At 41.2% G+C, this 14,740-nt stretch overlaps 1 protein-coding gene across 4 annotated transcripts in view; it reads left to right on the top strand.

The window, feature by feature from the left end:
• SEPTIN5 (septin 5) overlaps nucleotides 1-14,740 on the top strand; it is a 109,044-nt gene that overhangs the window by 63,159 nt on the left and 31,145 nt on the right. For 2 of the 4 annotated variants that reach the window (XM_069756456.1, XM_069756448.1), the window contains exons 3-9: nucleotides 2,704-2,800; nucleotides 4,308-4,394; nucleotides 8,831-8,954; nucleotides 9,037-9,171; nucleotides 11,065-11,182; nucleotides 13,483-13,584; nucleotides 13,801-13,897. In XM_069756456.1, the coding sequence (XP_069612557.1) occupies nucleotides 2,791-2,800; nucleotides 4,308-4,394; nucleotides 8,831-8,954; nucleotides 9,037-9,171; nucleotides 11,065-11,182; nucleotides 13,483-13,584; nucleotides 13,801-13,897 (673 nt within the window). In that variant the 5' untranslated portion in view covers nucleotides 2,704-2,790. Of the gene's footprint in view, nucleotides 1-474; nucleotides 638-2,703; nucleotides 2,801-4,307; nucleotides 4,395-8,830; nucleotides 8,955-9,036; nucleotides 9,172-11,064; nucleotides 11,183-13,482; nucleotides 13,585-13,800; nucleotides 13,898-14,740 lie in introns of those variants that run through there. The other 2 variants (XM_069756430.1, XM_069756440.1) reach the window with 2 other exon arrangements.

The following is a 14,740-nucleotide window of genomic DNA, read 5'->3' as shown; positions in this document are numbered from 1 at the left end:
AAAGTGATCTATAGACCTCGCACAAACAGGCATGAGGGTTTGTAGTGATCACGTGGAGCCGTTGTTACCGCTCTTTGTATATTTTGGAATATATCTGAATTTTGGGAAATTGGTGAGTGCCACTTTTTGGATACTTCTTCTGGAACACTGTTTGAACCCTTTTCAGGCTGACATGATGGCATATTTAGGAGACAATCCCTAAAAGTCACTTCTAGATCTAACATCCGGGATAGGCTGTGGATGAGTTTCCCTATTATAATAAAACGGTAAAGTCAAGTTGTTCAGTGCTGAGGCCAGGTTCTCTGGGGTTAATGGGCCTTTTCCTCTTCTGTCTCTCCCGTTATCCGCCTTCCCTGCTGCTAATCTTCTTTCCAATGGGAAGTTACAGGAAATTCCAGAGTCGAGGCTGGGGAGGGCAGTCACACATGCTGCAGCTTCCACACACATACATATACATATGGTTATGGTCAGTAGTGGGAGGGGATGGATGGGTGTGTGTATACTTGGCGAGGTAGCCCTGTACTAGCGGCTGCTGCTGCTCGTGGGTATGGATGCCATCATAATTCAGGAACTTTTGGCCGAGAGATTGCTGTCTCCCAGAACTCTGACTCAGAGAACATACCCTATGAAGCTGAAGGTAATTTAAGGGGTACAGCTAGTAGGGAAGTGGGTGACGGAAAGCAAGAGCTTGGATCTTCTAAATGAATATGTATTTTATGTTAATACTTATGTAGATAAGAGCCTTAATTCTTCAGTTCCGCACTTTGTACAATGCTATCCTCTGTTTTGGAGCTTCAGCATGTATGCTCTTGGGGAACGCGTATTTACATGGCTTTATCAGCACTGTTTAACTTCGGTAATAAATAACTAGATAGAGAAACGGTCATTTTCTGTGCACAGGAAGAAGTGGAGAAGAGGGGGGTTGACAATGTGACTGTGAAGTAACTGAAATGAGGCTCACAAAGGACATGGAGGGGCCGAGCAGCTGGTAGAAGAAGAGACTGAATGAATGGGGATCAGTTGAGTCCAGAGACCTACGCTGGGCCATGGTGGCTCCTTACATGTTGGATTGTCATATAGTTCACGAGCAAACAGGAAGTTTTAAGAACTAGAATGAAAAACTATGCGTTCTGATGATGAATTTTGTTCATTTTTCCCGTACATCCGCATTAGTGTCCACAGTGGTGTCCACTCCCCATACTTACATCTTTCTAGTTAGGGAGTCTATGTTGGGCCTGCACGTCTTATATGTACGTGGTAGTATTTGTGTCGTGACCTATACCATTCCCACATCTGTGTTCCATTTTTGTCCGTTCATTTTTAATGTTTGTATTTAATAAAGAGTTGTTTTTATTGTTTATAGCTTATTTGCTGTATGGTCGTTTTTCTTGTGGTTTCCACATTCCTCCTATATGGAGATACACTTTGTCTACTGCAGCCATTGACTATCTCTGGAGGTCTAAAGGTACCGTCACACTAAGCGACGCTGCAGCGATACCGACAACGATCCGGATCGCTGCAGTATCTCTGTTTGGTCGCTGGAGAGCTGTCACACAGACAGCTCTCCAGCGACCAACTATGCCGGTAACCAGGGTAAACATCGGGTTACTAAGCGCAGGGCCGCACTTAGTAACCCGATGTTTACCCTGGTTACCAGCGTAAAAGTAAAAAAAAAAAAAACACTACATACTTACCTTCCGCTGTCTGTCCCTCGGCGCTCTGCTTCTCTGCCCTGTGTAAGCACAGCGGCCGGAAAGCAGAGCGGTGACGTCAGCGCTCTGCTTTCCGGCTGGCCGGCGCTCACACTGCAGAGAAGCACAGCGAGGGACAGACAGCGGAAGGTAAGTATGTAGTGTTTTTTTTTTTTTTACTTTTACGCTGGTAACCAGGGTAAACATCGGGTTACTAAGCGTGGCCCTGCGCTTAGTAACCCAATGTTTACCCTGGTTACCAGTGAAGACATCGCTGAATCAGCGTCACACACGCCGATTCAGCGATGTCAGCAGGAAGTCCAGCGACGAAATAAAGTTCTGGACTTTCTGCAGCGACCAACGACATCACAGCAGGATTCTGATCGCTGCTGTGTGTCAAACTGAATGATATCGCTAGCCAGGACGCTGCAACGTCACGGATCGCTAGCGATATCGTTCAGTGTGACGGTACCTTAAGCAGGACAGGATGGAGAAACTAGAGATAGAAAGATTAGATCGTGAAGGTCGGGAAGATGAAAGAGGTCCGAAGGCCTTGCATCAACATTGTAGTTCATATCCACAGTTAGGTTCTTGTCTTCGTCATGCCGTCACTACATGGTTGTGGCAAATTTTCAGTAAAGATCGTTGTGTTTTTGTCTCTGAGAAGCTGTTAGGTTGTCTCATCACACTTCTATAGCCCAGTAAGATAAACTGCTTTGTTTGGCCACTGACCAGAAGAGTGTCTTACAGAACGCTGCTAGAGAACTCGCCATCATTGCTTTGAATGTTTCCAAATATCGGTACATTTTTCTCTAGCAGCATCACAAGGATTTATATACTTTTTCTACATTGTTGGATGCCAAAAATATCTGAATTATTGACTTTGTGCTTACTGCAATCTTATCCTACTGATGATCAGTAATTTGGAACTTTGGGATTTCAGAATAGAAGTTTCATCCTAGAATGTACATCTCTCTTCTAGGGTAATCATTACTATTGTTTGCTTCCATAGGACCAAGAAAAGCAATATGTTGGGTTTGCAACATTACCCAATCAAGTCCATCGGAAATCTGTTAAGAAAGGGTTTGACTTCACTCTCATGGTAGCTGGTGAGATGATCTGTTCTACATCCTATGTTTCTGAGCATTTTGCAATGTGTGTTCTTAGATAAAAGTCATTATTATCACTTTCATTTTGTTAGATGACCTTAAATTTTCCTGTGTAGTATTTTGCATCTTTATGATTGTAAAATAAGAAATCTGTGCTTCAAGGGCATTTGCACCAAAATGCAATATTTTGGCAGCTTGTCAAATACAATCAGTTTGTAATATCCACACTGGGAGGATTCAGCTCTGCTAGCTGGTTCTATCGGTCTACATGTGATTGCATGCATGCAATTTACATACTTACAGTCGCCTGCAGACTGGATTCTAATTTGCTTCTCTCAATAAAACATGATAGAAGTGAATATGAGAATCTAGTCAGCATGTGACGACCATTCAGATCAGATATACAGGGCAGATTTCTAACAGTGTGCATGCTGTACTACCTGTTATGATTGTATGTAATCTGAGAGAATGAAGTAGGGGCTCAGAGCCTGATTCCAATGATGTATCACTTACTAGGCTGTAAGGCTGTATGTTGCTGTTTCGGTAAAGTCAGTACTTTAGCAGCAGGAGATGATCATTACAGGACTAGGTGTCTCGTGCCTCCTAGTCAACTGCTCTGTGTAACTCCGCCCCCACCACTGATTAGCAGCTTTCTCTCAATGTACAGTGTACACAGAAAGCTGCCTATCAGTGGTGTGAATGGGTTATACAGGGCTCAGCATTCTGAGCACTGCAAGATTTGCAGCAGATAAGAGTCATTGTATTCAAATGATGTCATGCAGATCAGCATACATCACTGGGCTCAGGGTCTCAGTCCCTACATCATGCAGATTACAAACCAACAACCTGGTGTCAAATTCCCTTTAATAATTTCTGATAGGCAAAATTTTAAAGTCCTAGTAAAAATAAGCAACTTTGCAACTTACTTCTTATTAAAAATCCTTTAAAAAATTGGAGTTATTTTTAATTCTGTAGTTTACTGCTTGTTGCTTAGGTTATTGGCCGCCTCTGCAGTTTGAGTAGTGACCGTTCTCCTAAGCAAGGAGCATGACATTTACAAGCTCTTTTGTTGTACAGCTTGTAAGCGCTGCTCCTAAGTATGAAAGGTCACACCCTTTGGGCTAGCAGCGCAGCCATGCTATAGGTCCGAACAGTAAGTCATCGGGATTGGACCTTTCCTTGGCAAGCAGGAAGCCGTGAGGCTTAAGAGCGGTGCGTTCCTGATGATAGGATCACAAGATAACGCCTGTAACGGGCCTCACAGCGATATTTCATTAGTAGCCAAATTGTTGAATGACCAATCAAAATAAGAAAGTAGAGTAAATTTTCTTAGTGCTCTAGATATTAAAAGTTTAGGATCCATATTTTTATGATGCCTTTGTATGAGAACTATTATCTGATTATTGATCAAAGTACAAGCAAAGTTCAGGTATCTGTATCTAGTTATTTAAATGTCCATTTAGTGGTGAAAATTGGTTTAATAAATGTTCATATTTCTGACTTCCAGGTGAATCCGGCCTAGGGAAATCTACCTTAGTGAACAGCCTATTCCTGACGGATCTCTACAAGGACAGGAAGTTGCTTAATGCAGAAGGTTCAGTATTTTCATTTCTTAAATATATTCCTGTTATTCTATATCTATTAATTTACATTGTATCATATGTGCTGCTGGTTTGCTATCTATAGCTGCAGGTACTACTGTCTAGAACAGGGGGGGCAATTCATTTAGCGGAGGGGCCGCATGAGAGACCATGACCGCTGTGGAGGCTGAACCACTAGGCTAAAAGTAATTCTATATTATATATAAAATTTTAATTTTATATTAATAATCATATCACTTTATATTAAGCAGAATTAAACTGGATGGATAACACCTATCCCTTTGTATCGTATGAGCTCACACGCAGCCCCTATATACAGTATGATCCCACACACAACACCCCCTTTATATAATGTAATCCCACACGCAGCTCCCTTATATACAGTATGAGCCCTCACTCAGCCCCCTATATAAAGTGAGTCCACACACAGCCCCCTATATACAGTATGAGGCCCTATATACAATATGAGCCCTCACTCAGCCCCCTATATAAAGTGAGTCCACACACAGCCCCCTATATACAATATGAGCCCCCACACAGCCTCTCTATATACAATAAGAGCCCCCTATACACAGTATGAGCCACACACAGCCCCACTATGTACAGACATACATTCCACACTCATAAAAACCCCATATATTCCCCTTGCTCCCGTCTGCTCCAGTCTTTCTGTGTGCACTGACGCTCCGCACAGCAGGCGTGATTTAGTGACATCATCATGTCTGCTGTCTTAGTCGCACATGTTGAAAGGTGAAAGAAGGAGCTGACGTGGAAGAAGGAGCTGACGTGGAAGAAGGAGCTGACGTGGAAGAAGGTGCTCCACCATTATATTCATCTCTACCTGCATCCTGATCATGCAGATGCGGTGAAATCGGGATGCCAAATGGGGAGGACGGCAACATTATTTGTGTTTTCGGCCCTTCAGCTGTTTCGGGCCGTGGCTGGACTGAAACAGCCAGAGGGCTGGATCTGGCCCATGGTCCACATTTTGCCCAGTTGTGGTCTGGCATATTGTTGTTTTTTTGTGCTATCCAGGAGTGGGATGGAGGACTGAGGAATGATTTCCACTGATCGTTCATTTTAAAATCTTATCGTCAGGATATGTGCACAGTTTTATAAAATGTTTCCCCATTTTATATATGAAGAGTGTGGCAATACCATTACTAGGCTTTATTATAACATGCTTTAAAAATGTATTGTAGTAAACATGCAGTGTGTAGAAGTTGATTGTAAGAGCTTGTTACTAATCTGTAGAAAAGTCTACCTCAAGAACTGGGCACGGCGGAAACCGTTGAAATGTTCAAAAAATGCTTAGACCCTTTTTAAGAACAAAACTACATAAATAAGTATATAAATGTTTGATGTTCTTTTCCGAAAGTTTAGTCCAGAGGATCGATAATTGGGTTCAGGAGGGAAAAATTAGCCCGTTTCGGGTGGTCTGGATCATACAATGTGGTGGTACATACAGTATATCCCTTCCTTTTATAATTTCCCATCCCTCAGTAGAAAATGTGTCTTTTTTCAGCCATATTGAGGGGGTTATCTGGGACTATTTAATTTTCTTACTATGTGTCTAAGAACTAACAGGCAAGTAGTTGCTAACCGCGGCCAATCTCTGATGGCACAGAGCGGCCACAGATTGCTACTGCTGGCGATTCATCGGCTTCCGCTGATGTCAAGTTGACAGAGCAGTGTCTTTTAGTTCTGTGCCACTCTATTGACGGGCCGTAACTGTTGACGTCATGCCTGTTGACAGCCGATTCCCGTCGACAGCTGGCTCCTTGCAGTTAGTGCTCACAGGTATTGGATAAATAGGATATATCATACCTAACAGACCAGACATTCAGAGTTTCCCACTCACACACCACCTCCTCACCTCGCCCCATGTCGGTGTCCCCCCAAGGTTCACTTCTAGGTTCTCTACTCTTCTCCATCTTCATCTTCAGCCTAGGACAGCTCATACAGTCCCATGGCTTTCAGTATCACCTCTATGCTTATGACACACAGATCTACCTCTCTGGATCCGATATTACCTCCTTACTAACCAGAATCCCACAATGTCTGTCTGCTATTTCATCCTTCTCTGCTAGGTTTCTAAAACTTAACATGGCTAAAACAAAATTCATCATCTTTCCACCGTCTCGCTCAACCCACCCAGCAGAACTATCCATTAAAGTCAATGGCTTCCCACTCTCCCCAATCCCGCAAGTTTGCTGCCTTGGGATAATCCTTGACTCTGATCCATCCTTCAGACCACACATCCAAGCCCTTTCCACTTCCTTCCGACTACAACTCAAAAATATATCCCATATCCATATATTCCTCAACCAAGACTCTGCAAAAACACTATTGCATACCTTCATCATCTCCCGCCTCGACTACTACAACCTCCTGCTCTGTGGCCTCCCCTCTAACACTCTTGCACCCTTCCAATCTATCCTAAACTACGCTGCCTGACTTATACCCCCCCGCTATTCCCTTGCCCCTCCTCTCTGTCAATCCCTTCACTGGCTCCCAATTGCACAGAGACTTCAGTTCAAAACCCTAGCCTTGGCATAAAAGCCATCCACAACCTGTCTTTTCCATACAACTGTGACCTCGTCTCTCGATACTTACCTGCACTCAACCTCCGATCCTCACAAGATCTACTTCTCTACTCCCCTCTTATCTCCTCTTCCCTCAATCGCGTACAAGATTTTTCCTGTCTAGCCCCCCGTCCTTACTCTGGAACTCTCTACCCCAACATATCAAACCCTGCCTACCATGGAAACCTCCAAAAGGAATCTGAAGACCTCCCTTTACCGACAAGCCTACAACCTACCGTAACCCACGATCCACCATACCACTGCATGACCAGCTCTATCTTCACCTACTGTATCCTCACCCATCCCCTGTAGACTGTGAGCCCTCCTGGGCAGGGTCCTCTTTCCTCCTGTTCCAGTTGGTGATTCGTTTTGTTCAAGATTATTGTATTTGTTATTGTTATGTATATCTCTTTTCACATGTAAAGCGCCATGGAATAAATGGCGCTATAATAATAAATAATAATAACATGGAACATCAATTTAGTGCCGAAAAAATACCCTTCCTATGAAACACATAAATATTTATTGCTATACATTAAATATACCACATTAATTAAAATAGTGGCTATTTAGTGGCAACCTTTAAACTACCGTACTCTAACTGTGTATTATTACCTTACTTTGGACCTTTTGTTTTTTTTCCTGCTACTTTAATGTGCACCTGTTTTGGGCATTATCCCTGTAGAGTTGATGGTTAATTGTGTCTGGACTGACTGTAGCTACATTTACACATCTCTATTTTAATTAATTGGGTATTTTTATTGTAAACCAGTAAAGATTTGTGTATTTTATAGGAAGGGTATTTTCTCCCTGCAGTTACGCAATCAGAATGATGTCAGCAGTCACGCCCTGTCGACAGAGCAGATCGGAAGAGGAAGAGTTGCTTTGTTAACGTGGAACAGCTGAATCGCTGGCAGGAGCGGTCAGTGACTACTCTGAGCCGGCAACAGATAGAACAGGCAGTTAGTTAGCAACTAGTTTTTAGACCCATAGTAAAAAAAAACGTCCTGGACAAACCCTTTAACTATATATGTATGTAACAAAGTCTCTACATTAAAGGAGGTGGCCTATCATTGGGAAGTTGTAGAAACGGAAAAGAATGCGTTTGATACTTGATTGCAAGTATGCAAATCCCATAAGAGCGGTCACGTGACAACTGTCGGTCGAATGGAAAAGAGGGTAATCCTAACAGTGTGCACATTACACACTGTTAGGATTAAAATTGTTAGACTCCCCGCCTAATTTTAAACTTGGCCATGAAAGTAATTTTAAAACTGCAAAGACTTTGCTACTCGGCAACCTGACATCTGCTACAGAACTAGATTGCAGTATACTCCCAGGTCTGCAGTACTGTGCTTCAGCCACAAATCATCAGCACATTTCTTCTGTAGCTATGAAACCATTCATCATTAGGCACTTGATTCATTATAGCATTTGATCCTGTTCTTTTGTCACATTTTTGGTATTTTGCGCATTGTTTTGGGTTTGCACCATAATTTATCTTTTTATTTGTGCCCTTTTAAAGTCTATTTTATGTGTTCAGCTGTTTGCTTATTTTTAGTTCACCACTGTTAAAAGTTTTTAAAATGCTTTTGCCTAATTAATCACTTCTGCCTTTCATCGAAGTTAATCAGATAGGAAGTTGCAAATGTATTCCAGTCCTCTTCTTCGAGTGATTTCATGTACGGCAGAAATGTTTGTGACTTTTTTTGAAACCTGAGACTTTTTGATGAGTTCTGGGCAAAAAATGTTAGTGAATAGCACAAGATAAACCAAGAAGAGTGAATTAAAAAAATCCTCAACTGAATCTGATTTTCTGTTATAATCTGCCTGTTTCAATGTAGAAAGAATTAACCAAACAGTAGAGATTCTGAAGCACACGGTGGACATTGAGGAGAAGGGTGTAAAGCTGAAACTGACCATTGTGGACACCCCTGGCTTTGGAGATGCAGTGAACAATACGGAGTGGTAAGAGATCTGTGCTCAGCTCAGTGGGAACATCGCTGGACAGGAGATCTGACCTGACATTTTCTTTTTCTTCCTGGCACAGCTGGAAGGCCATTACTGACTACATAGACCAACAGTTTGAACAGTATTTCCGGGACGAGAGTGGACTGAATCGGAAAAACATCCAGGATAATAGAGTGCACTGCTGCTTGTACTTCATCTCACCGTTTGGCCATGGGTGAGGAGGATGTGGGGTTCATGATGGATCCTGTAAATCCAATCATTATATGGATAATGATAGAGTCACATATGAAATCTAGTTTAAATAGGAAGGGTGGAGTTGCTATGGCAACCGTTCAGATTTCTAGCATTTTAAAGAATGATGGCAAACCTCTAATACGTTTCCATGGTTATCACCACTGTTTTCCCTACATTTTTCTGTATCTGCATTTACGTATCTGTCAAAACATTAGAAATATTCACAGTTCCACATACTGGAATTTGGAGCTGTGAAAATCAGTTATTTTCAACTACTGTATAGTAGTTAGAGCATATTGTTAGAATATGCCATCATTTAGTGCCCATGAAAGCTCCCATTCTCTATCTCTCTCTCTTTCTTTTTTTCTCTCTTTTAATTCAACTCTCACTCTTTCTTTGTCTCTTTTTCTCTCTTTTTCATGTTATCGCTCTCTTTATCGCCCTCTCTTTCTTAAACTCTTTCTCGTTCTTTCTCTCTTTGTCTTTCTCTTCCTATCTTTATTTTTCTTTCTCTCTCTCTTTTTTTGTCTCTCTTTTTTTCTCTCTCGTACCACAAGTAATATTTCTTTAATTGTGTTACATCATACAATTTTCCATAATTCCAATGTAGTACAATATTGCCTCAGCCAGTAATAAAATGTACATGGTAAAGTATAATTTTTTGTTAACATGAAAATCTATGGGTATCAGATTGCCAAAAAATAGCATCCTTTGTGGCATCCATCCAACGTTTGCATTTTTTCCCATTTTTAATATCTTGCTGCTGTTTAATCCATAAATGCCGCTTTCAATCTCTGACAATGGCATTTAAGGTGCTCAATATGGCTGATATGATATTTTCATCTCCCATCGCCATTCACCCTCCACCGCTGCCCAACGTGGGGTGCCGATGGGTTGTAATTACAGTCAGGGGCTTGCAAATCTTGGTGCTCCCAGCTGTGCCTCATAACAGTCCATCATTTACTACACTGTATACCTCAATACAATATATAGATTAAGCGAATAAACCACAATCGGTTCAAGATTACTAACGAGACTAAGAAATAAGGTCAAACAAAAGTTCTTTAAATATATATATATATATATATATATATATATATATATATATATATATATATATAACATTGTATCACTTCTCCCAGTGTTATATCAGTGTAAAGATAAAATAAAGATATAAAGAGGCAAACTAACAATTTGGTATTGCCACATCTGTAAAAGTTTGATCTATAAAACTATAAAATGATCTATGCAGTGAAGCAAAAAAGAACAAAAAATAGAACACCAGAATTGCTGTTTTACTTCTGCACAAATGTCAAGATTTTTTTCGCTTTTTTTTTTTTACAAGTTTTGCTGTAATCATACTGACCTGGAAAATCTTCTGGATAGGTAGTTTTACTGCACAATGAATGCCATAAAAACATACCCCAAAATCAATGTCTGAATTGCTTTTTTTTAAGCATTTCATCACGCTTGGAATAATTTTTTGCCATTTTTTAAGTACTTTGTATGGAAAAATGAATGGCGTCATTCAAAGCTAAAACTCGTCTTGCATAAAAACAAACCCTCATGGCTTTTTTGACAGGAAAAATAAAATGTATCTTGGAAGAGTGGGAGAAAAAAAAAGCGCAGAAACAAAAAATGGTTACATGATGAAGGGATTAAAGACCCGGAGTTTACATGACTTCGATCAGGCACTGTGGGGGACATTGAAAATTTTATACCCCCAAGAATCTTCTGTTTGTTATCTCATACATGTATTCATCCACTAGTCACGCTGCAATGTTACAGAGACACTGTGAGGCATCCAGTGTACGCCATGCTGAGATCCTGAGCATCAGGTGACCTCTCTGTGCTTTCTTTCCATTTGTGTCAGGCTGCGGCCAGTGGATGTGGCTTTTATGAAAGCTCTGCATGAGAAGGTTAATATCGTCCCTCTGATTGCCAAAGCTGACTGCCTGGTACCCATTGAGATCAGAAAACTGAAAGATCGGGTGAGTTTTTGGAGAACTGTGTTTGTTAAAGGGAAACGGACAGGTCTGCTGCATCCTATCATCTCTGGCCATTATCATTAAAGGGAACTGGACAGGTCTCCCATTCTCTTGAACCCACAAGCATTTGTATATTCCTTTATAAATACCCTTCCTAACAAGCACTTTCTCCTAGACGACACAAAAACAGATGTTTAAAAAAAGTTTTTTACAGTCCGTCTTTAATATGCAAATAACCTTTTGACTAGTCAAAGGGGCATTAAAAAAAAAAAAAAGGACAGTAAAAAGACTTGTGTTTGTGTCATCCAGGAGAAAGTGTATTTATAAAGGAGTAAACAAATGGTGGTGGGTAGGAGAGCATGGGGGACCGCTCAGGTTCCCTTTAATGGTAATGGCCAGAGATGATCGGATGCAGCAGACCATGGGTACTGCAAAATAAATTTTAATTGGGCAATGAAAATTATGTAGTTACGATCCTGCGTACTTGTATGCTCTGTTCCCTGTTGTGTTAGTCTCTTTCCATTAGTTTTGGTTTGCGTATGGATGGTCAGAATATTAATGCATGCAATCTAAAGTAAAGGGGAACCCTGAAGACAGACCAGTTCATGGGGACAAAATGGATCTTCTCAAATGAATCATGATGAACCTGCAAAAATGGAAGTCATGATACCAGAGTGAACAAGGCCTTATAGGGGTATTTTTACGTTATGAAATGGGTAAAGGTAGTTAGCATGACAATAAGCACGTTTGTAATTGACTGACTTTTTCTATCTGCTGCTGTTCTGCTATGAGAGCTTTTCTCATAAATTGTTTAGACCTCTTTACATAGGAGACTGACTACCTGAGCCTAGCTGCGTATGCTGAAGAGTTAACTACTGAGATCCGGTTCTCCTCTCTCCAGCCCATTCATTCCTATACAACAGTGAGCTGCTCGTCTCCCCCTCCGTGTCAGCCTGAGGTGGTTATCAGTCCTGTAAAATGACAAGCTCCCAGCCCACACCTGTTGCTGCTTCCAACACTGTTCTTCTCACTGTCACTGCTCTCACTTTCCAATTTTGCTAATCAGTGCTCTCACTTTCTGGAGCCATGTGCTTGTTGAAGGACACTAATATATCTATTTGCCGATAAAGTGATATCAGTGTAGACTTTACAACAAGCCACTGACTGACCGCAGTGTGTCACAGTAGCACCATAAGCTCAGCAGAAGGACAAACTGCTGAAGTAGAACTGTCAGTCAGGAAGGAGTGCCGTTCTCCCAGCAACAAGGGAGTGAAGGAAATGGAGACCTGTGCACTGCTGAACACTCATGTTAAGAATAACCCTTTAAAGGGATTATCTGAGAATTTGCATTGATGAACCGTCTTTGGGACAGGCCATCAATGTTTTCTTCCTTTTGGAACAAGTCCTCAGAAGGAGAAGAAAAGTGATCCCCAAACACGTTGTACTAGTAAAATAGCGAACAGACCAGGTACTCGCACTCACTGGGTCCAGCACCAGCTCTCTATTGCTGCTCCAGTCTCTGTGGTTTGGCTGCAGTGTACATCACCACTGCAGTCAATCACTGAGCAGTTTGCTGATGTAGATACCAGCCACTGAGCTTAGTGATTGGCTGCAGTGGTGGTGTGCTCTGTTGACATGACGATTTTGCTGCAGCCAAAACACAGATACTGAAGCAGCAGTTGAGAGCTGGTGCTGAAGCTCGGGAGGGTGAATACCTGCTCTGTTTGTTATTTTACAAGAATAAAAGCACTAGTGCTAAATGTCTGTAGCTACTTCACTTAAATACCCAGCACATCAACGTCCTTTTTTTATATAAGTGGAACTAGACAAATGGTCACATTGACTTTATATCAAAGTTTCTTCATAGGAAACAAGGTTACAGAAGTTAATAAATTCCAGCAACATCCCTGGGCCCTTCCAAGAAGCTGTTGTCAATTTTATTTCCATTATATTGACATGTTTCTGTGAACTGTTGATTATTATTAAAGGGTTTTTTTTTGCTTAGGACAAAAATTCATCAACGATAAGTTGATAACAAAGTGCCCCAGCAATCAGCTGTAATCCAAGGAAACACATTTTTGAAGTGTCCATTTTTTTTGCAGTGCCACTATAGAGAAAATAAAGCATTACATAGGCAGGATCCTCCAGAGTAAGACTGGATATGTGTACTTGCTCCTTGGCCAAGAGATGAGGATGATCCTGAACAGAAAACCGTCTTTATATAACAGGAATCACTGGGTGTTTGAAAATGGGTTTTCTAAACTGGGCATCCAGAGCTTGAACTCATTTCTCATGTTTTTCAGGTGAGAGAAGAGATTGAAAAGTTTGGAATAAAAGTCTATCAGTTCCCAGAATGTGATTCCGATGAAGATGATGACTTTAAACAACAGGACAAGGAGCTGAAGGTGAACAGAACAAGCTCTATTTTTTTCTTATCTCCTTAATAATATATTTTGATGTATAGTATAGTATAGTACATATTATCTTCCACTGTCCTATATCTTGCCATCTACGACAATGAGCCGGTGCAGTATAGTTTTCACCTAACTAGTCTTGCTCTTAAGTCTGTGTACGATCATTATGTATTCGCTATGAATTTATCAGTTACTTTTCTGTTACAGGAGAGTGTACCGTTTGCTGTAATTGGAAGCAATACAGTGGTAGAGGCTAAAGGTCAGCGGGTGCGAGGTCGTCTCTATCCATGGGGTATAGTGGAAGGTAAGTTAGAACTTCTAGTGTCACTGCCAGTGTGAGGATTAACCCACTTGTCTTAGATTCTATCAGCGTCTATACAAAGTTTTAACCTTTATAGTGAAATAATCTAATGGGTAATCAAGTCTGCCCACTTTTTTATTCCTACGTGTTTTTTTTTGTTTTTTTTAGATATATGCAAACATACTTTGTATATATCTCAGAAGTATGAAGTATGGTTTATTCCAAGGATGGATCATTCATTTTCCCAAAGGGCCATATAAGAGACTGTGAGTGTTATGGGGGGGCTGAACTTAATTTTGCTCATTATTACTGTTGTATTCCACTTACTTTACTAAAGGCTCCCTGATCCATCATTGTATTCACCGGTGTATGCAGGGACTAGTGAAAGTGAGATGCTAGGCTGGGGGCGGCTGGGTGGTGACACCACTTCATCCAGTTCTTTGGCTGTCACAGTCCGTGGGCCGCACTTTACCCATGTCTGGTCTATTCTGCACATAGCAAGCCTAAGGTTCAGGTTGTAGGAGTAGTACAAAGCTATAAAGTGAAAGAGAGCGCTTAGTTTATTATTGCACATGGACATATGGAAGCCCCCCTTAGATGAATAGGATATGATTAGACATTGTTGTAGCAAATCTGTATGTGAACATACACTTATGATATATTCCACTTTGAGACAGCTTTTGTCTATGATTTTTTTTTTCAAGAGTGCATTTCTCCTAGCCTCCGGCTTTGCTGTGGATAGTGCGCTCCTGAAGACTGACAGTTCGGACCAGCGGCATGGTTGCACTGCTGGTCTGAACCATGCATTCACCCTCACAGCTAGCAGAGGCAGCTTTGATTCTGCAG

This window comes from Ranitomeya imitator, chromosome 1 (assembly GCF_032444005.1).
Source record: "Ranitomeya imitator isolate aRanImi1 chromosome 1, aRanImi1.pri, whole genome shotgun sequence".
Classification (NCBI taxonomy): domain Eukaryota; kingdom Metazoa; phylum Chordata; class Amphibia; order Anura; family Dendrobatidae; genus Ranitomeya; species Ranitomeya imitator.
This window is presented reverse-complemented; position numbering and strand designations above follow the sequence as displayed.